The following is a 25,317-nucleotide window of genomic DNA, read 5'->3' as shown; positions in this document are numbered from 1 at the left end:
AATACCTACCATTACCATCGTTACACAAATCTCTGACCATTTCACTGAAATTTGTTTAATAATTTTGATACAGCTCTACAGCTATACAATCAAGTTATTATGTTGGCTTTGTAGAAGCCAACATTCTGTTTTCCTATTTCAGCTTAGACAAAAATGTATAAAATTTAATGCGGCCTAGAGCTTTCGAGCCACATGCAACAAATTCGTATATGTTGTAGACCCTGGTCTGAAGTTTGTTGCTATTACTTTTCTAAGCATTCTGAGTACCGGTACTTCTGGTACCGGGTCTCAAAGTGGCCTTTTTTCCCATAGACTCCCATTATAAACTTTGAAAAAAAGCTCGGCAAGCTTTCGAACTATCAACACCAAACTCGACCAGCTACTTTAGGGTGATACTCCGAACAAAATTTTAAATTGGTGTACCGCCTTTCGGTTGTGCCCCCAAAATATGCAAAATCAAAAAACGTTTTACAACATGGGCATGTGACATATCAAAACACTCAGCACAATGAGAAGAACTTCCTCAGGAGTATTCGGATGACATCACATGCTCATCTCTACTTGCCTCCAAATGTTTTGGCACTATATCTTTCTGTCCACTTGCCTCCAAAAGTAACACTGGCCCTTATGTCCACTCGCCTCCAAAAAGCACCGGCCTTTGCGAATACTTGCCTCGTCAAAGCCAACATCAAAGTTTGTCGCGACGAACTTTACAAATCTAGTTTTTAAATGATTCTTCATAGATTCTTTGGCTAGCTATGGTCTTTACCCTTTATAAGTCATTATCCTTATGTTTATCCTCTATGCTATAAAAGCATTACGTTATACATACATGCAGTATAATACATAGCCAATGTATTCATACAGTTTAAAATCTATTTTAAATAATGTATGTATGGTTCCTAATGGATTTTCCTTAGATTCCCAAAGATTCACAGATTACACAAAGGTTCTACTTGTAAAGGGTAACGGGTTCTTTCAGAGAAATGTAAGAGTTCCCAAAAAGAAATAAAATAAAAAAAGGCAGGGAGCAAGGTGGGATTTATTATATTGCATTGAAAGTTCATTTAAACAGCGAGAGCAGATTTATTGAATGCAACGAAATGGGATGGAACTTATATGCTTTTAATTTCTGAAACATATATCACCAAGCCATTCAGAAATAGGTTCAAGGGAGTTTTCACTGTAAATCTGCACAGCATATAAGCTCTTGATGTGGCAGGCAGCCTGGTCAACACAGTGACATGAGGGTTTCTTTTACTGTGATAGATAAATAACCAAAGTTGACTTTAGTGGTGTTGTGGTTCTCAAAATAGCCAGACCTCATCCCCAAGATTTACATCTCAGCAATGTGAATTTCAGATGTGCCCTGACCTAAAGGGAACTTTGTCATATTGTTGTATAGTTCTTACTGAAATTGAGCTCAAAGAAGAAAGCTTTTGTCTGTGATATTTATAGCTAATAACTATTATTAGGAATGAAAATATGATTGCTGAATCCCCGAGTAAACTTTCCCTTATTTGCTATTTGTTAATATTCCACTGTACAAACCTTTCAGATCTATCACTCAAATAATATGCAAAAGACAAGCAAATGCAATAAGCAAAAGACTAAAACTAAACTAACTAAATACTAAGAAGAAAACATTTCTTTTATTTATTTTTTGTGAAGATTGCTTTCTTTGCTTGCAAGTGTCTCTTGGTATCCACCAATAAATGTAGATCCCAAACTGCCTTAGACATTTTTATCTTAATAAGCAGGTTGCACAGCCAGAACCCATCTTGTTGAAGTCGAATCATAATTATCCTTAAAAGGTCACTTACCAAGTTGACATGGCTTACAGTACATATCATGTAAACATTTAAACACAAGCCATGAAAAAGAAAAAATATCTCTTAGATCTACATGGCTTACCACATTTTCAACAAGACTCAAATGCTGAACTGATTTTATAAAAATGCCAGTGTTCTTGTATCTGATCACGACACGCTGTGTTAGCCAAATGCCAACTGCTCTCTCACTGTCAGCTGACTCCTATCCCTTTGGGTTTCACGCTCTCCTCTTCTGTTCCATCCTCACTTCGGATGCTGTCGTCGCTGCTTCCTTTCCTGCAGCAGAAACAATTTATTAAACTCATAACTCTGTGTGCGTGTGTATGCGTACATTCCCTAAATGTATATCCTAACTCTGCATAAAAGTGTAGCACCTGGATTTCTACACTTCCAGTACACTTTTTAATTATTTTTTCCCAGAGACCAAGAAATTGAATTTCAGCCTGTTTTAGGATTTTCGTGTTCAGCATTAAATATCTTTATGTCACACTCTACAGTGGCGCTTAATGGCTCACACGACAGCAGGCACTAAGGAATTCAAGAATTTCTGTTCTTTATAAGTATTTCTCTATTTCCTTTATTTACTAGGGGCAATATATTCAAAGAAAAGATCCATAACACACAAAGTGTCTGTCTTCAAATTAAATGGTGATATCAAACCCATTACTGTTCTCTGAGATGCCGTGTGCGCTTGTTCTTGAGCATCTAAACTTTGTTATCTTCGGCCACTAAAATTCTGTGTAAGTTTTTATATATATATATGTGTGTGTGTGTGTGTGTGTGTGTGTGTGTGTGTGTGTGAGAGAGATATTTAGGCTGTATACCTTTGCTGAGTGTCAGTTTCAGAGCTGTGATCTCCAGCATCACTGTTCCCATCAGCATCTGTGTTTTCTGATGTCTGGCTTTCATCATTTCCACCTGTGGATCTAACAAAATGTTCATCCAGGCCTTCCTGCTCTAAAGTGCTTCTGTATCTGCGCTCGGCATCACTCTTAGCATTTCTCTACAAGAAAGGGTTTTAAAAATCACACTGGAAATAAAGTATTACAGCATGACTGCATGTATGTGGTTGACTGCATGTCTACAGATTATGTATGCATTATTTAGTTATGGCATTTAGAGTACCTGTGACACCTGTTCAAAGAGGTAAGGACGTGCTGATACCCGAGCTTTCATTTCCCTCAGTTCTTTTTTATAATCTTTTACCCTTTCTTGATCAGATTTTCTGCAGTAACAAGACAAAACACATCATGTACTGTCATTTATGAATTACACAATTAAAAAAGACATAAATCTGTATTCGATTTATCACCAGCAGGCAGTCTCCCACCATGACACTATATCTGTACTACACCTTTCATTTTTCGTTCACAAATTGCTGCTAAAGCTGGCAAGTCTTGTTCAACATTATTTTCAATTTCTCATGAGTGTTTTGCTTATCAAAACTAAAAGCTGTCTGGATAAAGGTTTCATCCATGAATAAGTGATGGAGGCTGTCATTTCACATCAGGGGTCTTGACTTGCACTGTCATTTTCCCAGGGATTTCTTTCCCACTAATTACTCACTACATAAGTTTTTCATAAGCCAGTCTTGATAGGCCACAGTTCGCTCCAATCCCAGGGCGTTGATTGTGCGAACAGTGTCATAATTATCTCTAAAGTTCTTTAAAAATGCACACAGTCTGGAAACTAGCAGTGTTTTGGCAATCTGATTAATGACAGAGAACAATGCTGGGATCACAGCAGTTCTGTTTAAATTACCGATGACTTAATATACTACTAATATAAAGACACAGAAGCTCTTGAACTCTTGTACTATTCAAGTCATGTTTACATTTAATGGCAAACTAGGAACAACGTTTTCTAGTCATCACAAACCTATCTTCTATAGTCTAGTCTATAGTCAGAACAGAGTGCACTTGCCTGTGCTGCTTGAGCTTCTCATGAAAGACCTCTTTCAGACTCTTGTGGGGGTCCATGACCTTGGCACGTGCTACAATTCCTCTGCTCATGGATTGAGAGTTCATTCTGTATTGTTTCATCCACTCATTTTGCTCATTAATCTCTTTCCGCTCCTGAGACTTTCTGCATTTTGTGGAAAAACAAGAAAGAATAAATCAGATATAGTTCATAAAGCAACAACCCTACAAGTACAGTTATATATTAGGAATGATCAAAAATTAAAGCCCATTTTCAGGGTTGCCATGACAGTATTTCTAATTTTATAAATCACACCCATATTCTGCTCACCTTATGGCAATAGACCTTTTCCTTGCAGCATCATTCATGTAAGTGGGAAGAAAATCTCTGGATAATGATGTCAAGCCACTAAATGAATTGCTCCTCTTCAAAATGTTCATATCAGAATATTTCTAATTAAAAATGAAAAACAGCACATCTCTCAGTAAAAGATCTAGAGTCCCTTTTAAAGCATCTCTAAACATATAACTTTACGCCATTAAAAACAATTTATTTAGATTCATATCTAGTTTTATAGATCATCTACAAGTAACAACTGGCCTAGTAACATCTCTATCAAGTTAGAAAACATCCTGTAAACTGGCAGACATTTATTACAGGGAGATGAGTGAAATTTCTCATTGGGGCCTTGAGTTGTAGTAGAAAGGCCAGTCTGAATATACTATAACGTACATCATTTCAGTAAGCATTACGCTAACAATACCATAGCTGCTAGCAGGTGCACAAGCTTACTGCTGGTATATTTGCTCAGAAAGTACATTTTCTGATCAAACATATGATTATCATATGCTCAGCATTTTAAAACTTGTTTTGGTTAACATTAATATTATCTATAGTTGGTTTAAATGTAATTCTTCCAAAATCAGTTCATGTTTTTTTTTTAATTTTGAGAAATGCGTTAAAAATCTAGACGACAACAGACTTTTAAGACGCCCTAACCCTAATCCTAACCTTATTAAAATATCAAATTAAAAACTAAATGCTAAGTAAACAAAAAAGACAAAACCAACTTGTATTTTGTCTCCACTGCCCCTGCTGTGACGTGGCTGAAGAGCTGATGTTCGGAGCTGGAATGGCTGGCACACGGTGACCTCTCTTCTTTCTGTTCTCTCCATCGCCTCTTTCTGGAAGGCCTTGTGCAACTTATCAAAATCTGGCACCTTAGCATTTATCTTTGGTCGAAAAGATGGACTCTGCTCTATGAAGCCCTGCACTTTGCTCTTGGTTCTCTGGGAGCTACGGGCCCAGTGCTCAGCCCTACTACTCAGGCTCTGGATAGGGGCAGAGGATGCTCTGAGAGTCTCCTGAGCTCTGGCCTGGATGCGAATCTTCCTCTCTTGCTCCTTTTCTAAAGGGATATTAATGGAATATTACAATGAATAAGAAGGTGACCATTTACCATCATATAAAGCAATGTGGCTGAGAAACCAAACATAAATATAAACATGTATAATTTTAGTATTATAGAAGCAGGAAAGTGAAAATGGGTTTGAGAAATTACAAAAAATCATAAGCTATGCATGTCCGACGTTATATCTCAATATACATGTGTGAATAGTTATGATGATTGACTGAAAAGCACCTTCCAACTGTTCAGAGATTGCTGGGTCTGTGACAGCTTTAGGTTTGAAACTCTTCTTTTTATCATCCTTTTTGTTTTCCCTCAGTTTGTCAGCACCATTTTCTAGCTTTGTCCTATCCCTTGTCCTCTCTTCTCTCTGATGAAACCTAAAAGGTTTCTGAATGGATAAAAGGAAGTCTTTCCTCTGCTGCCGTCCCTCCTGCCTCACACGCTCCTGCTCCTTTACAATATCATCATAAATGATCTTGGACATGTGCTCTTGTACAGGTGATACTCGAAACTGTTTCTGACACTCAGCCCAGTCCAGTTCCTCTTTGTCAGCTGCAACTTGTTTGGGCTCTTTGGCACATCTCTGTTTTTGTGAATGGCTCACGGTAGATCTCAAGGTTCCAGAAGAGTTAAGGGGCTCGTTCTGGCTCACCTTATAGCTCAGGTCAGGTGTGGAGGAGGATCTCTTTGGTCTATTTAACCTGAACATGGAAACATTTTACATTCATGCCTCAAAATCACATTTATAAAACAGAGATTATGTTTATTTCTACTACACAGTACCAAAGTGAAATAAATTACATGGGAAGAAGTTTTGTTTGTCTATTTAAAAGAGTATTGTTTAACATTTTAATAACTCAGACTAAGATACAATTTAGGGTTGGATTATTAGAATATTAGCAGGTTAGCTGGTTACAACCAAGCTAATTATCCCCTACTCACCAGTCATAAAATCAGAAGAGTCTGAACTTACCAGTTAGTACCTCCTTTGCTTTTGGTGTTGCCTTCAACACTATGAAGATTTCCTTGTTGTTTGTTGGCCTTCAGTGGAGTGTCAGAGATTGAAGAAAGCAGTGAGTTCTGCAGAGTCCGGCTCTCAAGACCAGCCTGATGCTGCAGCTTTATCCGCTGAAGTTGTTGTCGGTGTGAAGCTTTCAGGGCCTCTAAATGCAACTCCAGAAACATGTCAGTATTCTCCATGTCCTCACGGAAGGACTGCATTTTCTCTGAAGATCTCATCCTGATTTCTTCAACTATCTTTTCACACTCAGAATCCTCGAAAGAGGGGAAAGGTCTGGTTGAGGAGAAGGATAGCTACATGTCAGACTTTTTATAGCAGAAAAGCCTAAGGACCTTGGAAAGCTGCAGCAGATGCATAAGGAAAGATGCAAATAATTTACAGGAAACCTTTCCACAGTGAATCTTTTCATCGAAAACAAAACATAACAAAATATAAAATATGACCTAATTCACTCATTGTCAATTATATCGGACATACTAAACATACTAAGCATTTCGGAGGCATACTAATACACATTGAAGGTATACTTACTGTATTACTGATTGTGTTTAAGGTCAGTGAGTTTTCAGTCTAGAGGATTATATAGTTTGTCAGCTCATTTGTACTCAGTCTACAGTGAGAGCACCACTGACCAGATAACTCAGAATCAGAATCAGTTTCAGAACCAGGTTTATTGGTCAAGTGTGCTGACACACACAAGGAATTTGGTTCCAGCTGTTTGTGACTCTCAAAAGTACAGACATAAATAACACTATACTATACATTTAGCTTGGACTATACAAGACAAGACAAAACAGACTATAAATACAATACAGACGATGTGAGACAATACAGACAGTGCGAGTATTAAATAAGAATACAGAATATATGACGGATCAGTGTACAATTATGCGTATATGCAATATTATAAATGTTGGCACTGATAAGAGTGTGTCAGGTACAGCAGCATTGTGTACTTCATGTCCACTCATTTAACACACACAAACTTACCTTGGTGTACCTTCCATTTGCAAATTGAGAAACTATAGCTCATCCTGCACAGCATCTGTTAAGTGGTTAGGGTTTTTCAGGCATCTGTTTCTGACCATATAATTGTCTCATTTGACTGTGTACTGCAACAGCTATATATTGCTGAAATGACAATAAAAGCTTCTTGACTTGACTTGATTTGACATGTCATCTAAACAGCTTTTGACAGCACTGCAGTGTTAATACCTAAACCTCTGCTGGACCAGATGTGTTTGTTCACTCCTGGATCTAATGCGTTTGTCCCTGCACTATTGCTGTATCTACTGTGTTTGTGTTATGATGTGATTATCATTCCCACGGCTATCAGAGCTGTCGGATAGTACTTCAGTATCGAATACTGTAGTATCTCATGAACGGTCGGTGAGTGTTGCTCGAAGTGCAGTTAATGTAAGCGGTTATATATTTCCGTTAGAAATCCGATCGGAAGAATATATTTCAACAGAATAATATGTCCGACAAAGATGCTAACGACACTGTGCGCGCGGCAAGTTGGCTACCGTTACTATAGCAACCACGACGCAGACAAAATAAACAACACACCGATATTTATGAGGAAATCTTGTAAAAACAAGAATCCATACACGATGCTATAAATATTTAATGATAAATATTAATTGAAAATATATATATAATTTAAAAAAAAGTCAATGCAATTTATGCCAGTTTTCTCACATTTTTTTCCGACATGTGATACGAAGCGGCGTTCAGCACCTATTTTTACATCATATGATTTCTTCCCAAAGGTTCTCAAACTGGCTTCTGTCTCAAACGCAGTAATTTAGCAGTAACGCTCTAATGAAACTCCTTCAAGTCCTGCACTGCGGTTTTCTTCCACACCGCATGATGGCGCTAAATACAATTTTAATTTATATTAAAAAAAAGGTATTTTTATCCCAATGGATGGAGCAAGTTTTAAGTAACACAAACTTAATATCCGACTGTATTTATTTTTCTTGTTTACATCATAGCAATTTATAAACACGTTACGCGTTATTAAAAAAAAATCCTCGGAACTTAAAATGATTGGCTCGTGAAACAGGAAGTGTTGTTACGTGGGCGGTGATAACAACATGGCTCCGTGAGGGAAAAGTTATCGCGTTATTGTCAATAACAACGCAGCTTGAAGGAGAATTTATTTGACAAGATTTTCCCCTTTAACCCGACCAGGCTGTGTGGTTTAACACGCCTCGAAATGTTTGTTTTGGCGACGCTGAAGCAGGCTGCTGCTGGAGCAGGACGCCAGTGTTTGAGTGTGAGGAGTGTGAACAGACTGAGGGCGTTTAGCACAACACACTCGTCCTCTGAGCACAGAGACGACGGAGACGACGTGTACGACATCGTCATATCGGGTGGAGGAATGGTAGGGACGGCTATGGCCTGCTCTCTGGGTGAGTTTCCTCCTCACAGCCCATTTACACTACTGATCTCTGTGTGAAGTATCCTACGATTGGCTTAAGTACAGTGTGGAGCAGAAGCCTAGTCATAACGTTAATTCCCTCCCATCACTCTGACCCCAGTCTTTCTCAACAGTCAAGTGCTCATTTAGCCGGATGGAAGTTTTTAGTTTAGGCACTGAATCAGTGCCCTCACATTTTAAAGCTGCAATTGCGGTTGCAGTCAAACACACACTCTGGGGTCCTGGGGTGCAAACACATACACATGTGATGAAAAGCCCAGTGCTGTCTGGCAAAATGTCAGCTTTCTGGATAAATAGTTTTACAAGAAACAGCCTTCACACAACTACCATCGAAAGACAGCAATCTGAAGAACGTTACAATTTACAAAGTGCTGTTTTTTTTGTTTGTTTGTTTGTTTTTTTTTTACATCCAAAAATAAGTTAGTGATTAAATGCAAGTTGTTAAAAATAACTTAGAAGAGACGTACAAGTGATCTGTGGAGCAAATAGTGATACAGGACTATTAGTGATTTCTAATGATGAATTAGTGACTCAGAAATCACTTAGTTTGCATCCTTAAGAAAGAAAAACAGTCTTTTAAAAGCACTTGGAGATAAGAGGTGTCAGAAATTGTAAATCAGTTCAGCAGGAATCTTTTTGTTTGTTTGTTTTTGTTATTTGTTTGTTTTGTAAATGTGTGGTATAAGAGAATATTCCCAAAGTCCAATAAATATGTAAATATTTGAAATCATTTTATCGTAAACCTCCAGATCACAGATTTGCACTTTGAATATTTTGTTGTTCGTAAACAGAAAATGAACTGACTTTTTCCATCATTGTTGTAGAATGTGGCACAGCTGGTTTGTTGATGTGTTGTTTTGCTTTACAGCACGTTCACATATTGTGACACTTTATATACAATACACACATACATTTAGATATAGTTTATGCAAGTTATTTGTAGGCCGCTTTGAATAAATTTTGTCAGTTAAACGTGTAAATGTAAATGAGAAGACATCAATAATTTACAAAATGAATAATGACGCATTGGGTTCAAAATGAAAACCATGGATAGAAAAAAAAAAAATTTTCAATAAGTTCATTTTCATGACAGTTGTACGTCTGCCTGCTAACACACTTCCATTCTCACTCACTCATTGACACAACACAGAGACTGCTGCTGAAAAGCAATTGGTCAAACTATGAATAACAGAATTACAGCTGGAAAAAAAATACTGCTTTAGAGTTGACCTCTGTGTTTTCTGTTTCTTCAGGCTGTGAACCGAATTTGCATGGCAGGAAGATTCTTTTACTAGAAGCTGGCTCTAAGAAAGAGATGGACAAGGTGCCAGAGGTTTACAGCACACGGGTCAGCTCTATCAGCCCGGGCTCAGCAACACTGCTCAGTGGTATATTACACTGATTATATCAGCACACCTGCTTTTACACCTGCCCTCTCTTCAGGATGGGGTGGGACTTTAGAGGATATTTATATCAGATATCAATTTAATTCAACTCAGTTTGACAGTTTTGTCTAAATCTCTCTTACATTAACTCACCATCCACTTTAATAGGACCACGTGTACACCTGCACGTTCCTATAATTATCTGTGCTTCAGTTAATATTGACAACACATCCAAATGTGGCAAACTTCAGCTTCATGCTGAGCTGAAAAGCATCTCCGCATGCATAACACACCGTACCTGGAGATGGATTGTCTTCAATAGCACAAGACCACATCAGGGTCCACTTCTGTCAGCCAAGAACAGGAACCTGAGTATACAGTCATCAGAAAAGGTCACTGGGAAAAGATCACCTGCTCATTTTTTTTTTTAAATCTTCAGCAATCCGTATTAAGTGCAAGATGATAACTAGCTTGCTGTATCACAGACATACTGTATCACAGACGTACGCACAGGCTTGTACTGTTCCTAGCAGCGCACTGAATCTCTCAGCATGTAGTGTGCAGATCAGATTTCTGTAAATAAATCTGTCTGCGAGACAGAGAGAGACCAAGTTGGAGACAACAGACTGAATCACAAAACAAATCTGTTGGAGTCTTGGTACACTTGCACTACGCTACAAACTGTAAATTGATTAATGTTTGATCTCTTTAAATGAGTGTTAATGAAATATTTGTCTTAATATTCACTATATAGCCCGCAGGATGTAGACACCCTTCTAAGAAATGCTCAGGACTTTAAGCTAGAACTGTATAGGATGCCATCAACTCAGTTCATGAGATTTGTGTTGTGCTAAAACTCAACTGCCAGTGCTGTTATTGAGAAATGGAAGAGTCGAGGAGCAACAACAGTTCAGACACAAAGTTGTAGCCTTGTGTCTGTTGTTAAAAAACGCTATAAAATTTGTACTGACTTATGAGTTAACAGCTGCTGAAGGAAAGCAACAAGGCCAGCAACCAAACAACTGATCCATTTCAAGTAAAACAACATTGTTTTAACACCACTAGCTAAACCAAGTAACCAAGACTTCTGTCTTTAATATTACATAGTTAGGGTTTAATGCCGAAGCAATTGAAATCATTTCAAACTAAACGCCCAGAGCAAATTTGCCATGTAATGATAGAAAGCACAACTCTCTGATGTCTTTCAGGCCTAAATGATGTAATCCTTGTTAATTTTTTTTTTCTTCTAAACAGAAAACTCAGTTTTTCCATCCATGTTTTAGAATGATGAACAGCCGTTTAGTTGTTTTGCTTTTAGCTTGTTAGTAAACCTCAGGAAAACTAATTATAGCCATGCATAGTGTCTTTACATATTGTGACATTATATCTATATATATGTTGTTTTTTTTTTCCAAAGCAGCAGCAACCCCTAAATTAAGTCATCCTGCTCCATGGCCATGAGTCTTTCTTAGCGCATGATGAGCCATGTAAGGGTTCGTTTAGAGGCAGCGCTCTGGTTAATTGAGGGGCATTATACAGTGAAAGGGCTCACAGCAGGAAGAAAGCACATCTGCTCCAATCATAGCAAAGCCCTAGAGAGGACGCTGTCATTAAGCCTATTTGCAGCAATGCTTGTGTATAGAAGATTCAACAGGAAGTAGGCCAAACGATAAAGGAGACTTGCACACAGCTCTTTCAGAGATTTGGCCACATGACATTTGCTCATATTCTTTTTGTTTCATTACCATATTTAAGTTAGCTTGTTTGGGTCAGTAGGAGAGAATGTGCAGTATATGTGAACAATATTGTTTTTCTGCTTTAACTAAGAGGCATTTTGCAATAAGGAATACAGTTTATTACAGGGATTTTAAATTGCATGTGAAGGCATTACTGATTTTAGGAACTGCGAATAAATACAGATTAAATTTGATGAAACACATAATGACACTCAGTAATTAGTCATGGTGTCATACAGTGATTTACTTCTTTACATTCTGACCTAAAAAACAACAGGCTCATTGTGTTTAATCCTTCTGGCTTGCCCCAACTCCGTCTCCGTCATCTCATTTTAAAGCACTGGTTTAACTACAATGCACGGAAAAGTCATTTAACATATTAAGCCCCATGTGTAGGTGTGATCGAGTCAGCATTTGGCAAAGCCTGGATGTTTTACTAAACCACGTGAATTCTTACTCACACAGTGACTCAGCTTATGTCTTTTTATATAACAGGTCTTGGAGCTTGGGATCATATAGTCAATCTGAGATGCAAACCCTATCAGAAAATGCAGGTTTGTATACAAACTGACTTGATTGTTGTAAACAAAATGAGTGAGACAGAAAATGTTAAGAAAATTGAAATCAGTATATCGGATATTCATCATGTTTGGTTCTGTATGCAGACCCCCCAGCAGTGAGAAGCCTTTTCTTATTTTGGGTGGAGTTTTATGATTTTTTATTTTTTTTTGTCTCTTTGTTCCAACTTAGAAATGAACCACTCAACAGAGTAGTGAGCCGGCGTTATGTGCCCAAACATAAATATGCTCTTGCTGTACTTATAACAATGAATTATAACTGAAAGGACACGTACAATTTTTAAGAGATGTAATTCATATAATGAGAGAAGCTGAAATAAACATAATCATTTCACATTTTTTCTTGTCACATGAAATTGTGGCATAAGAAGTTGTTCTGTGAGGGCAATAAGTCAAAAATGATTCATTAATATAATTATTATTGCTCTATAACATATACCCAATTTAATGTGCTGTCACTTTAAATCATGCCAGATGAAACTAGTGGCTAGTTCCCTGTTTACTAATTAGGGGCTTCATTGGGAAAAGCAGGGCACGGAGGGGGGATGCGGCGAGCCCAGAGGTCAGCAGCAAAGCACCCTTTTGGTTTCTACGCTTGTCTAGAAATGTGGGTCCACCTCGTAAGATGTGGCCTTCCTCCAGGCGAAACGAAATCCTGTGGTTTCTGGGCAAGTGAAAGGATGTCATACGAGGCCACGTTATGGTAGCCCTCACTTGCTGTACCTTTTCTGCACCCCTTAACCTCTCTTTTTTTCTGTCTTGTATATGTGTTTATGTTCAAACAAGAGAAAGAATTGCAATGGACTGAGGTCAACCTAACAAGGTTCCCTTTCACCCTCCAATTAAGACCAAGTGGTTAGAGGAAAAAAGACCAAAATGGGTTTGGGAAATGCCAGCTACCAGAATGTGTATTTTAAAGGTTTGGAGGTTCCCTACAGAGTTATCAGATAGCCAAAGTGGCATGTACCTTTTCTAGTATCTCTGGAGCAAAATATAGCTGTGTGAAAATGCTTGTTGTGAATGATGGCAGTGTGTAAAAATACATAGCAACACACAGCAGCAGGAGAGTTATCAACAGCAGTGTTTTTCCTACGTGTAAAAGCCTTGTAATTCTGGGTTTGGTCACGTTTTAAATCGTCCACCCAACCGTGTTTGAAAAAGTGCAACCCCAACACTGTTAGTGGTTTTAGCATTGGCATATCCCAAGTGCTTTATGACAAAAAAAAGATAAAATCCTTTGCATTCTGTTCCCCTTTCACCTTAGTAACAAGTTGGTTGAGGTCTTAAAAGAGCAACTGTTTCAACACCTAAATCATGTTTGTGTGTAAAAGCAAAAATAATATTTTACAGCCTGAAAAGCAATCCATCCCAAAATCCAGCAGCAAACAGAAAAGCCAGCTTGAGAGCGATGTTCACATATTTGTTATTTATTGTTTGTTTAACTATAAATACAGGTGTAAACCCACATAAACACAATTATTTGATATTTCTTTTCCTCAGAGCGCTTCCCAGCTTAACCAAGTACCTCAGGGGGTGTTGATGGTTTTTGGCCAGCTCACATCTCTGCTTGCTTGGTGTTTTTAGGCTGTAGTTGAAAAGCTTTGATGTGTTCAAGTACACTGCTTTTGGAATTCCATAAATAGACCTGAGTGACATTTATTCTAACAGCTATTTTGGCCTTATGCTTTAGGTTTGGGATGCTTGCTCTGACGCCCTGATCACGTTCGATAAGGAGAATCTGCAGGGCGAGATGGCATACATTGTAGAGAACGACGTGATCGTGGCTGCTCTTACTAAACAGCTTCAGACACACTCCGGTAATATTTATTTATTTATTTATTTTAATTTTTGTTTTATTGCTGTTATGTTTCTGTATATTAAACTGGGGATGGGATGCATGTTCTCACGGGTTATTTGCTTTAGGCTCCTGAGCAGAAGGTTGAGTTTTCCTGCCACTATTTGGGTCCTTTAACTTTTAACACTCAACTGCTATTTGTAACCTGTCTCAGATGATTAAAAAATGCTTTGGCCGAAAGTGTTAGCCAAATAGGCAAATGTAGTGTAGCTGGAATAGCCATGGATTTGATTAGGCACGTAAATCAATGCTTCGGATAACATTGGTGTCCAGTCATCAGTTTCACACTGATGTCGTAATATTGTTTTATATTGTGGTGCTGCTGCTCTGTAGCCTTCAGCAAAAACCAGCAAGCGCCAGCATGCAGTCAGTAGAAAAAAGTTTTTCTTCTGCTCTCTAGAGCTTCCAGTGGTACTTAACAGGGCCTGTGAACCAGAGCCTGGAGTGCACCCAGTTGGTTCTGTGACTGCCCTGGCACATGATGTTGCCACAAACGGTTCCTTCCTGCCGGTGCTTTTGTTTATTTGTACTTTTTCCCTTTTGGATTTTTTTAAGGACTTAGGCTCTTTGATGGGCTCATGTTTTCTCTGCTATTTCAATCATGTAGCACATGATTAGAGTTACAGTTTCCATGAGAAATCGAGTTTCCACGAGACATTTAGACACGTGCAGGAGTCTACTGACCCATTTGAAAACCACATTTCACACTGGAGCATCTCACTAGCCGAATGCTGATGGTATTTGTTTGCAGCAATTAGCCAAGCCACTCTCAGCCTCTGCAAATGAAATCTTCACCCTGCTTTGTCATGCCTTTTAAAAAATATATAGATATTTGCACTCAGTAGATGTGGCAACACGTGTCAGTTCATGTGCAAGTGGGCCTTTCTTTTACTTTGTCAGTGCTCAAACTACTTTTTCTAGCTTTATCCTGCCTATGTTGGTCACCACTGGCTTTGGATGACTTCTCTGTAATTAGCATAAGCTTCCAATATTCGTCACCAATGTTCAGTTTAGCAGACAGGATAGTCTCCAAATGCAAATGGTTAGCTTTGCATTTCTCTGCTACTTGAAAAGAGAAGTGTTTGATGTGTTTTGGAGCTTTGTGTCTTATATTTTGCATGATGCATAATTCTGTTTTGAGACATGTTCTTTTCTCTCTTTTTTGACACAGAATATACAGTAGTTTATACAAGTTGATCATTATTTGAGATACATGCCCACCGAAATGCTTAACTTAATCGAAGCTAAATTTTCCTCATCTAGATCAAGTGGAAGTTCAGTACAGAACGAAGGTGGTAAAGTATACTTGGCCCAGGCCTTTCCAAGTGGCTGACTCTATCCCTTGGGTCCAGGTGACATTAGCCAATGGACGCACCTTGCAGACCAAGCTGCTGGTGAGAAGATTGTCATGACCATGTGATCTGCTCAGTTTTAGCCTCCTGACAGCGGTATTGAGAAGATAATTTACTTTGCTGCTCGCTCTGACAGATTGGGGCAGACGGACCCAACTCCATGGTACGGAGAGAGGCAGGGATTCCCACCGTCAAGTGGAATTACGACCAGTCTGCCGTTGTGGCCGTTTTACATTTATCTGAGGTATGTGGACAGCAAGAATGTAAACTCCATTGTGTGCGGTTCTTCATTCGTAATCAGAGTGCTTTGGTTTGTTTAAAAGTATTTCAGTTTGCCAGAGTTGACTCTGTCATCTTGTGTTTTCTCATATGCACAGCCTACTGAAAACAATGTGGCATGGCAGAGGTTCCTCCCAACCGGGCCAATTGCAATGTTGCCGGTAAGCTGCTGCTGATGGTAGACTGAGGTGGAGTGACATTTAAGGTCAGGCAGTTAGAGCTGCATTACAGTTCTAGCTGCATTACAGCTGCTGAATAGAAAATCATGTATTAATTGTGTCTGTGTGTGTGTGTCTGTGTGTGTGTGTCTGTGTGTGTGTGTCTGTGTGTGTGTGTCTGTGTGTCTGTGTGTCTGTGTGTCTGTGTGTGTCTGTGTGTGTCTGTGTGTGTCTGTGTGTGTCTGTGTGTGTCTGTGTGTGTCTGTGTGTTTCTGTGTGTTTCTGTGTGTCTGTGTGTCTGTGTGTTTCTGTGTTTCTGTGTGTTTGTGTGTGTCTGTGTGTGTGTGTCTGTGTGTCTGTGTGTGTCTGTGTGTGTGTGTCTGTGTGTGTGTGTCTGTCTGTGTGTGTGTCTGTCTGTGTGTGTGTCTGTCTGTGTGTGTGTCTGTCTGTGTGTGTGTGTGTGTCTGTCTGTGTGTGTGTGTGTCTGTCTGTGTGTCTGTCTGTCTGTGTGTGTGTCTGTCTGTCTGTCTGTGTGTGTGTCTGTCTGTCTGTGTGTGTCTGTCTGTCTGTGTGTGTCTGTGTGTGTGTGTGTCTGTCTGTGTGTGTCTGTCTGTGTGTGTCTGTCTGTGTGTGTCTGTCTGTGTGTGTCTGTCTGTCTGTGTGTGTCTGTCTGTGTGTGTGTCTGTCTGTGTGTGTGTCTGTCTGTGTGTGTGTCTGTCTGTGTGTGTGTCTGTCTGTGTCTGTGTCTGTCTGTGTGTGTGTGTGTCTGTCTGTGTGTCTCTGTCTGTCTGTGTGTGTGTCTGTCTGTCTGTCTGTGTGTGTGTATCTGTCTGTCTGTGTGTGTGTCTGTCTGTCTGTGTGTCTGTCTGTCTGTGTGTGTGTCTGTCTGTGTGTGTGTCTGTCTGTGTGTGTGTCTGTCTGTGTGTGTGTCTGTCTGTGTGTGTGTCTGTCTGTGTGTGTCTGTCTGTCTGTGTGTGTGTGTGTGTCTGTGTGTGTCTGTCTGTGTGTGTGTGTGTGTGTGTCTGTCTGTGTGTCTGTCTGTGTGTCTGTCTGTGTGTGTGTGTGTCTGTGTGTGTGTGTGTCTGTCTGTGTGTCTCTGTCTGTCTGTGTGTGTGTGTGTCTGTCTGTGTGTCTCTGTCTGTCTGTGTGTGTGTCTGTCTGTCTGTCTGTGTGTGTGTGTCTGTCTGTCTGTGTGTCTGTCTGTGTGTGTCTGTCTGTGTGTGTCTGTCTGTGTGTGTCTGTCTGTGTGTGTGTCTGTCTGTGTGTGTGTCTGTCTGTGTGTGTGTCTGTCTGTCTGTCTGTGTGTCTGTCTGTCTGTCTGTGTGTGTCTGTCTGTCTGTCTGTGTGTGTCTGTGTGTGTCTGTCTGTGTGTGTCTGTGTGTGTGTCTGTCTGTGTGTGTGTCTGTCTGTGTGTGTGTCTGTCTGTGTGTGTGTCTGTCTGTGTGTGTGTCTGTCTGTGTGTGTGTCTGTCTGTGTGTGTGTGTCTGTCTGTGTGTGTGTGTCTGTCTGTCTGTGTGTGTCTGTCTGTGTGTGTCTGTCTGTGTGTGTGTGTCTGTCTGTGTGTGTGTGTCTGTCTGTGTGTGTGTGTGTGTAGTTGTCAGACACCCAGAGCTCCCTGGTTTGGTCCACCAGTCACCACCATGCTGAGGAGCTCCTTCAGATGGATGAAGAGAGTTTTGTGGATGCCATTAACAATGCATTTGTGAGTCCACACCAACTCCTCAGGCTCATTTTAGAATTCCTTGGATCCATTGCAGAGATTATTTTTATTTATATAATTTGAGTTGTATTGTTGTCTTGCCTACAAGTCTGTTTTTCACTTTCCACTGTATTCCATGTTTCTCAGATTTGAATTGTCCCTTTAATGAAAATAGTTCGGCTTGGCAGTTCCTCAGGGCTAAACATCTTTAACCCGGCTCTCATGCACATGCACCCCTCAGTTGAGAAACGCATCCATGTTCCCAAGCAGGTTATTTTTGCTGAGCGTGCTGGTCACAGGCCTGTGAACTTGAGTCATGCCTGCCATTATGACTGGTTTGCTAATTGAACCTGCAGCTTGCCAGTGATGTTCATTATTGTGTTTCTTCAGACCAAATGTACAAACATTTTTGGTCAGTGCAGCGATTTCCTTTAATTACCTTGTGCACCAGTTAGCTCATACAAAAGACCGAGTTCCGGTGAAAAAGAATAGATGTGAAGCAATAACATTAATAAAATTTCTATTTACATTTTAATTTTATGGTTTTACAAACACATTCTGTTAAGTTCTCGCTTAACTTCTAGCTCCTTATGTGTATAAAGAAACTACTCCTATTACTCAGTATTCAGCTTTTCAATGTCATCTAAGCAATGGGATTTTTTTATTATTAAAGTGAGATGTTTAATAAGTATTGTTTTGCTAGTTAAATGTGTAGCACAAAATCCGTGTTTGTTCAATTTGTTCCTTTGTTGTGTTTAAACCCGTCTCATTCTAAACTCGTTTTTGTTTTTCACTCTCTACAGTGGAGTAATGAGAACCAATCTGACCTGGTGGAGGCAGCCGGCTCTTTGTTCCGCCATGCCCTGTCCATCGTCATGCCCAATGGCGCCTCCACCCGCCAGCTTCCACCCAGCGTGGCGGCTATTGGCCCTAAGAGCCGGGTCATGTTCCCTCTAGGAATGGGCCATGCCTCCGAATACATCCGCCACAGAGTCGCCCTAATTGGGTATGTGTATCTGAGACCTTAGTGAAAACTTGTTAGTGGTTGTTGGGTTTTTTTTTCCTCAAACCACATGAGATTTGTCTCATCCATTTTGCTGAAACTTGCCTGTGTACAAAGTTGTTTTTCAGAGTAGCCATTTAGAGATACGTCCGTGTCAAAAAGAATTCATGATTTCTGTTTGTTCTGTTATATTTGGATGTTAGTAGGTTCCAGGTATTGAGTCTGTGATTTACACAGCGGTTTGTTTATTTCTTGTACTTCAGAGATGCAGCACACAGGGTACACCCTCTGGCAGGTCAAGGTGCCAATCTAGGATTTGGGGATGTGGTCTGTTTAACACAGGTGCTCAGCCAAGCAGCATTCAATGGCAAAGACCTTGGTAAGTGTTCCAAAACAACTAGCTGAATAGATGTCAGTTTGTGTACCTTCATGTTTTTTATAGGTTTAAGTATTTAGTGTTTTTATTTAATTAGCAAATAGTACAATGTCTCAAGCTAGGAAGGTGCTTTGTGGACCGACGGAGCATGAGGCAAAATACAAGGATGCTATTTCAAATCTCACAAACATTGCATATGGAATAATCATTGAAATACACCATTATAGTTTGCTGGAAAGTTTGAAGACATTTGAGGGTTTGTGGTCAGAAGTTGTCCTCATCTTACCGTGTAGGCTTGATATTAAACTTCATATCTTAGACCTCAGACTTGAGATCAGCATGTCTCATGCAGACATATTCATCAATGCATGGTTTCTTAAGCTCTTTTCCATCTCTTAAACAAGGAAAAACTCTTCTGAGTTATATATCAAACCAGTTAAATATTGTTTTTAGTTCCCATTTCTGCTAAGAACTGAGGTGGAAATCAATAAAAAAATTTAAAAAAAAGAGCCGACTCGTTTGGTATTGATTTGTATCTGAGAGTGTTTTTGTAGCTAGAGCTACTAAAATGCCTTTAGTAACAGTGCAGAGTGAAAAGAAGGCACAGCAATATTAGTTTAATTATACTATATTGGTAACACTGCATACATACATGTATAAATTGATAAAAATTTTGTGTTTTGGCCTCCAGGTGAAATGCAGCACTTGCTGGAGTATGAAACTGAGCGGCAGCGTCACAATCTACCCATGATGGCAGCCATTGACCTCATGAAGAGACTTTACTCCACTAACGCTGCCCCGCTGGTGCTGTTGAGAACCTTTGGTCTCCAGGCCACTAACGCACTGCCACCTCTTAAAGTAAGAAGCCAGTGTGCAGCTGTGTGCGTGTTCTTCTCTGGCACATTGTCTCCTTGTTACCACCATCACTGACCCCTAAAGACCTGTCTCTTTCTGAAGTACTTAAACTAGCACTTAATTACTTTTAGAAAGTTGTCTGTGCCCTAGTGAACCAGTATTGGTGTATTCATTGATGAAGATTTCAAAAGCATTTCTGTTATACACTTTGGTCTTGTTTTTGACCAACATTTCTCTTCTTAACAAATTTCCCTTTGTCTGTGATTCTCATCTCACTGCCATTCTACTTAATATCACTTCAGATTTTCTCCCTCTTTTGCTTCCTCTGTGATCTCTCTTTCTCCAACCCTGTCCCCCATCTTGTCCTCTGATTACATGCTTTTATACGCTGAACTGTGTCTGTAATTTACATGGTCAGAAGCTACTACTACAGCTAATTTTAGCATCACATTTACTGTTACTGAAAGTGTGGGTGGGGTTGCCAGCCTGTGCACAAGCGGTATTGGCTTGTGTTTTCACACTCCTTTTATTACAGGCTGAAACGGCCCGATTCCTTTACTAAGCAAAATCTACCAACAAGACCATATCTTGTTGTAAAGGCTTGTCCTGGTGTCTTTCAGGCTCTCACACAGTAGATGCTTACGGTTTTGGAGTTTCTAAATTTTGTCTTTAATATAATATATTTTCTTGTTTTCTGTCCACAGGAGCAGATTATTTCATATGCCAGCAAGTAGATGACTGTTAGCCCATAAAGGCTTGTGGGACAAGACAGCATGGAGATTTTGTCTACAGATTATATGTAAAGATCTAAATTAATAAATTTTATTTTAAGTCATATGCATCTTTGTATCATCCTTGTTTATTTTTGCCGCAATTGTAGATGTCCTGTTCATTTAAGGGCATTCGTATTTTATGCTTTTTACTTCTACAAAGCAGGTAAAGTAACTACACCAGCAAAACTTGTATAAATACAGATGTGCAGCTTGGTGTGATAAAGCAGTTTACATTATAAATATTATTTATAATATAATATTAGTTTTACAAAAGTTGGAACCAGACTGGCTTCCTACCTAAAGGTATATCTAGGCCTATAATATTAAGCAGGACTGAGCAGAATTCTGCAGACAACAGTGTGGGATTAATCCAGGCTGCTATTTAAGTAGAACTTGATTCAGTAGCTTCATTACTGAACTAAACTTACACCAGGAAGAGCTTGACGCCCTGTTCTTCCTCTTCGTTATATTCATTTGAGCTCCTACTGTGTGCAAATGGCTTAGTGATGCTCCATCCCACAACACTCTTAATTACAGTACATCCTCCATAAACACTTCCAGACATGCGTTGCAGAAACAAAGTTAAATATATATAAATATATATATCACGTTGGAAACAGCTGGAAACAGCTTACGTTTTATAATGGGTTAACTCAGTGTTACAAGGAACTTTGGCATGGCTGTAAACAATGTCCCAGAAAAGGAATGCAGAAACTTCAAAACAATTAAATCACACTTTGGCAATACATCAGTAACTATTACAGTCTGCACAGATTGTAATACTCCAGTTTCCTCCCCAGTCCAAAGAAATGCGCCGTAGGCAGTTTGGCATCTCTAAATTCTCATTTGTGGAAATTTTCTGTCTCTGTGTGTCTGACAAAGAGAGGATGTGTCCTGTAATGAGATGCCACCTTTTCCAGGCTGCTCCCTGCCTTTAAGAACATCAAGAAACACAAATAATAGAAAACAGCAAAGAAAATGCAAACCTTATTAATAATAAAATTGTTAAAACATTATTTAAAATGGAAATTAAAACTTTAAGTTGACTACTATAGGTTTTGAATAGTTGATTTGTTTTGGTTATGTGAGGTATCCCTCAGAGCTCTGTATTTGTTCTGTTCCTTTTCATAGTTTTAAATACTACTCCTTGGTAATATCATAATGTGTTTTGATTAACAATTAAAAAGCCTTTATTGGGCTATTCTATATACACACACACACACACACACACACGTATTCAAAAGTTTAGGAACCCCTGACAATTTCCATTTATAAATATTTGGATCAGCAATTTCATTTTGATCTATCAAATAACTGAAGGACAGTAATATCTTAGTAGTGAAATGAGGTTTTAACAGAAAACGCACAATACGCATGTTGGGCACAACATCTCCAGTTCAGTTAGGTTTGATGGTTGCCGACTATGGACAGCCCCCTTCAAATCACCCCAGAGATGTTCAATGATATTCAGGTCTGGGGACTGGTATGGCCATTCCAGAACATTGTACTTGTTCCTCTGCATAAATGCCAGAGTAGATTTTGAGTAGTGTTTTGGGTCATTATCTTCTTAATATCCAGCCCCAGCGTAACTTCAACTGATTCCTCAACATTATTCTCAAGAATCTGCTGATATTGAGTGGAATCCATGCGACCCTCAACTTTAACCAGATTCCAGTACCGGCACTGGCCACACAGCCCCACAGCATGAGGTAAACTCCACCAAGTTTTACTGTGGGTAGTAAGTGTTTTTCTTGGAATGCGGTGTTCTTTTGCCGCCATTCATAACGCCCCTTGTTATGACCAAATAACTCAATCTGCGTTTCATCACTCCACAGCACCTTATTCCAGAATGAAGCTGGCTTGTCCAAATGTGCGTTTGCATACCTCAAGCAACTCCGTTTGTGGAGTGTGTGCAGAAAAGGCTTCTTTCGTATCACTCTCCTGTACAGCTTCACCTTGTGCAAAGTGCGCTGAATTGTTGAACGATGACAGTGACACCATCTGCAGCAAGTTGATGTAGGTGTTTGGAAGTGGTCTGTGGGTTGTTTTTGACCGTTCTCACCATCCTCCGCCTCTCCAATATTTTACGTGGCCTGCCACTTCTGGCCTTAACAAGAACTGTGCCTGTGGTTGTCCATTTCCTCACAGTGGACACTGACAGCTTATATCTTTGTGATAACTTTTTGTAGCCTTTCCCTAAACCATAATGTTGAACAATCGTTGTTTTCAGGTCATTTGAGAGTTGTTCTGAGGCCTCCATGTTGCCACTCTTCAGAAGAGAGTCAAAGAGAACAACAACTTGCAATTAGTCACCTTAAATACCTTTTCTCATGATTTGATGCACCTGTCTATAAAGTTCAAGGCTTAATGAGCCACCAAACCAATTGTGTGTTTCAATTAATCAGTGCTAAGTAGTTAAAGGTATTCAAATCAACAAAATGGCAAGGGTGCCCAAATTTATGCACCTGTTTAATTTCCTTTTGTTGCATATTGCACATTTTCTGTTAATATAATAAACCTCATTTCACTACTGAAGTATTACTGTGTCTTTCAGTTATTTGATAGATCAAAATGAAATTGCTGATCCAAACACCCAAATATTTATAAATGAAAACAATGGAAATTGTCAGGGGTTCCTAAAATTTTGCATATGACTGTATGCAATATAAAGTATATTTGATGCCATCTTTTAATACTTAATTTCTATTCTCTGTGATATTGCAAGACTATTCAATGTTAAAAAAAATATCAAAACTTTAGGTTTTTGGACCGATAACTAATATTTCTTTCAGAATTGAACAATAGAAAATTACAGATCATCCAATCTCTTAATTCTTTAATGCACTTGCTTAACAGAGACAATTTAGATATTTCATCTGGTTCAGACAGGTAGGATCTAAACTAGCTTAAGGTCTGTCTCTGAATACCTGTCATTTTGTGAGCAATCAAGGAGAATGTTGTGATGTATGGTGTTCAATGCATCACTAAGATCAAGTAGAATCCGAAGCTAAGAACAAGTAATTTGTAACTTTAAAAAGTGCAGTTTCCTTGCTATGATAGGGCCTGAAACCTGACTGAAACTCTTTAAAGATATTGTTCTCCTGCAAGAAAGAGCACAATAGAACAGACACAGCCTTTTCTAATATTTTGGATATAAATGGAAGGTTTGTAGTTCCTTAGGGTCTAAATTAGTTTTCTTAATGAAGGGCTTAATAACTGCCAACATGAAGGGTTTAGGGACATGACCTAAAGATAACAAGGAGTTAATATCAAGAAGAGGCTCACTAAATGTATGTAATACTTCTTTCAGTAATTAAGTTGGAATGGGATCTAACAATCATCTCTTATATCATATATAATAAAAGATCCTTCTGTTGACCAGCACTATAGTATAGTGTTTCAGGTTAACTAGTTGAACTGTAACTTCCACACACATTGGTTCAGATCATCTGGTGGCAGTTGACTGATACAGTGCAGTTATGTCTAATCTTTGAAATTCATCTCCTTTAAATCTGATCATTTGCCTGGATTGCATACTATAAAATCCCCCTTAAAACCCACCTTATACTAGAAACAGGACTTGTTTCACTCACTCTCACTCACTCATTTTCTACCGATTATCCGAACTACCTCAGGTCACGAGGAGCCTGTGCCTATCTCAGGCGTCATCGGGCATCAAGGCGGTATACACCCTGGACGGAGTGCCAATCGAACCCCCAACCCTGGAGGTGTGAGGCGAACGTGCTAACCACTAAGCCACCGTGCCCCCGCACTTGTTTCATCTCTGTATAATTCACATTCTGTTTCTCTCAACTCTATCTACCAGATCCCATTGTTTTTATGACAGTTTTGTCTGTTTGTGCAAGATGATAACATGACTATAAATTATTTCTGTATTTTTTATTTGTCCTTGACGTTGGGAATGGTATATCAAACTAATTATAGTATATAATATTTAAAAATTAATTCCATAATAAATTCATAATTAGAATATGTAAAAAAAAAATTATAAAGTATTGCAATATAACTGAAAAGACTCTCATTGAAACTTGTTATGAACTGAGCAATAAACAGCTAATTAAATCATCATTCTGGGAATATGAAAGTAATTCACAGTTGGCAAAATAATTTGTATTCAAACTATATTGTGTGTATATATAAGCTTTTTGCCTTTTTTGTAAAAAAAAATGATTTGTTAATGTTTTCATGTCAAAGTGTTTATTTAACAATTATGCTGATTGAACACACCAAGGCTGTGAATATTTTCAAATCTCTGAAGTCTTGGTTATTTTCTAGTCGTAAATAAACACAATAAACCCAGTCATTCCATCTAAATTACAAAGCATGTCTGAATGTATATTGTACATATAAACAGAAATTTGTTGGAGCTGCTGTTGGTGTTTGCATGGTTGTAAATTGTTTGCCTGTGTGGCTCAGAAAACCCCATATTTTTCTGAATGAAAAAGGCAATTGTAGATTCACTGAACACATTTTAAGTGGAGTGAGAATGCAGCCTTGTACTCTTTATACATCAGTCAGTAGGGAGACGTTTCACTCTATCACTCTATCTGAATCTCAACAGAATGAGAATCTCAACAGTCCATTTTTTAAAGAACAATCTACAAATATACCACGTCA

The 25,317-nt window shown here is 39.0% G+C and overlaps 2 protein-coding genes across 2 annotated transcripts; one reads left to right on the top strand and one right to left on the bottom strand.

Annotated features, from left to right (window-relative positions):
* Nucleotides 1–1,048: 1,048 nt before the first annotated feature.
* fam161b (FAM161 centrosomal protein B) lies at nt 1,049–7,291 on the bottom strand. Its single transcript, XM_060879341.1, has 9 exons — nt 7,175–7,291; nt 6,137–6,457; nt 5,395–5,864; nt 4,823–5,160; nt 4,083–4,204; nt 3,756–3,917; nt 2,958–3,057; nt 2,657–2,835; nt 1,049–2,108 (listed from the first exon to the last, which is right to left on the bottom strand). The coding sequence occupies exons 1-9, from the start codon at nt 7,189–7,191 to the stop codon at nt 2,024–2,026; spliced, it is 1,794 nt and encodes a 597-aa protein (XP_060735324.1). The 5' UTR covers nt 7,192–7,291; the 3' UTR covers nt 1,049–2,023.
* Nucleotides 7,292–8,257: 966 nt separating this feature from the next.
* On the top strand, nt 8,258–20,743 carry coq6 (coenzyme Q6 monooxygenase). Its single transcript, XM_060879841.1, has 12 exons — nt 8,258–8,601; nt 9,884–10,018; nt 12,247–12,305; nt 14,020–14,146; nt 15,448–15,578; nt 15,673–15,780; nt 15,914–15,976; nt 17,568–17,675; nt 18,476–18,678; nt 18,939–19,054; nt 19,743–19,909; nt 20,611–20,743. The coding sequence occupies exons 1-12, from the start codon at nt 8,406–8,408 to the stop codon at nt 20,638–20,640; spliced, it is 1,443 nt and encodes a 480-aa protein (XP_060735824.1). The 5' UTR covers nt 8,258–8,405; the 3' UTR covers nt 20,641–20,743.
* The last annotated feature ends 4,574 nt before the right edge of the window (nt 20,744–25,317 follow it).

This window comes from Tachysurus vachellii, chromosome 10 (assembly GCF_030014155.1).
Source record: "Tachysurus vachellii isolate PV-2020 chromosome 10, HZAU_Pvac_v1, whole genome shotgun sequence".
Taxonomy (NCBI): Eukaryota; Metazoa; Chordata; class Actinopteri; order Siluriformes; family Bagridae; genus Tachysurus; species Tachysurus vachellii.
Note: the sequence above shows the minus strand (reverse complement) of the source record. Positions and strands in the feature narration are given on the sequence as shown.

Bases quoted from the DNA above. Each gene is read 5' to 3' on its own strand.
- fam161b (XM_060879341.1), bottom strand. The intron at 5,161-5,394 runs GTGCTTTTCAGT...ATATCCCTTTAG, and splicing joins AATCTCTGAACAGTTGGAAG to AAAAGGAGCAAGAGAGGAAG. The intron at 4,205-4,822 runs GTTGGTTTTGTC...ATTTTTAATTAG, and splicing joins GCAGTGGAGACAAAATACAA to AAATATTCTGATATGAACAT.
- coq6 (XM_060879841.1), top strand. From the start codon at position 8,406: ATGTTTGTTTTGGCGACGCTGAAGCAGGCTGCTGCTGGAGCAGGACGC. The intron at 15,977-17,567 runs GTAAGCTGCTGC...GTGTGTGTGTAG, and splicing joins GGCCAATTGCAATGTTGCCG to TTGTCAGACACCCAGAGCTC. The intron at 19,910-20,610 runs GTAAGAAGCCAG...TTCTGTCCACAG, and splicing joins ACGCACTGCCACCTCTTAAA to GAGCAGATTATTTCATATGC.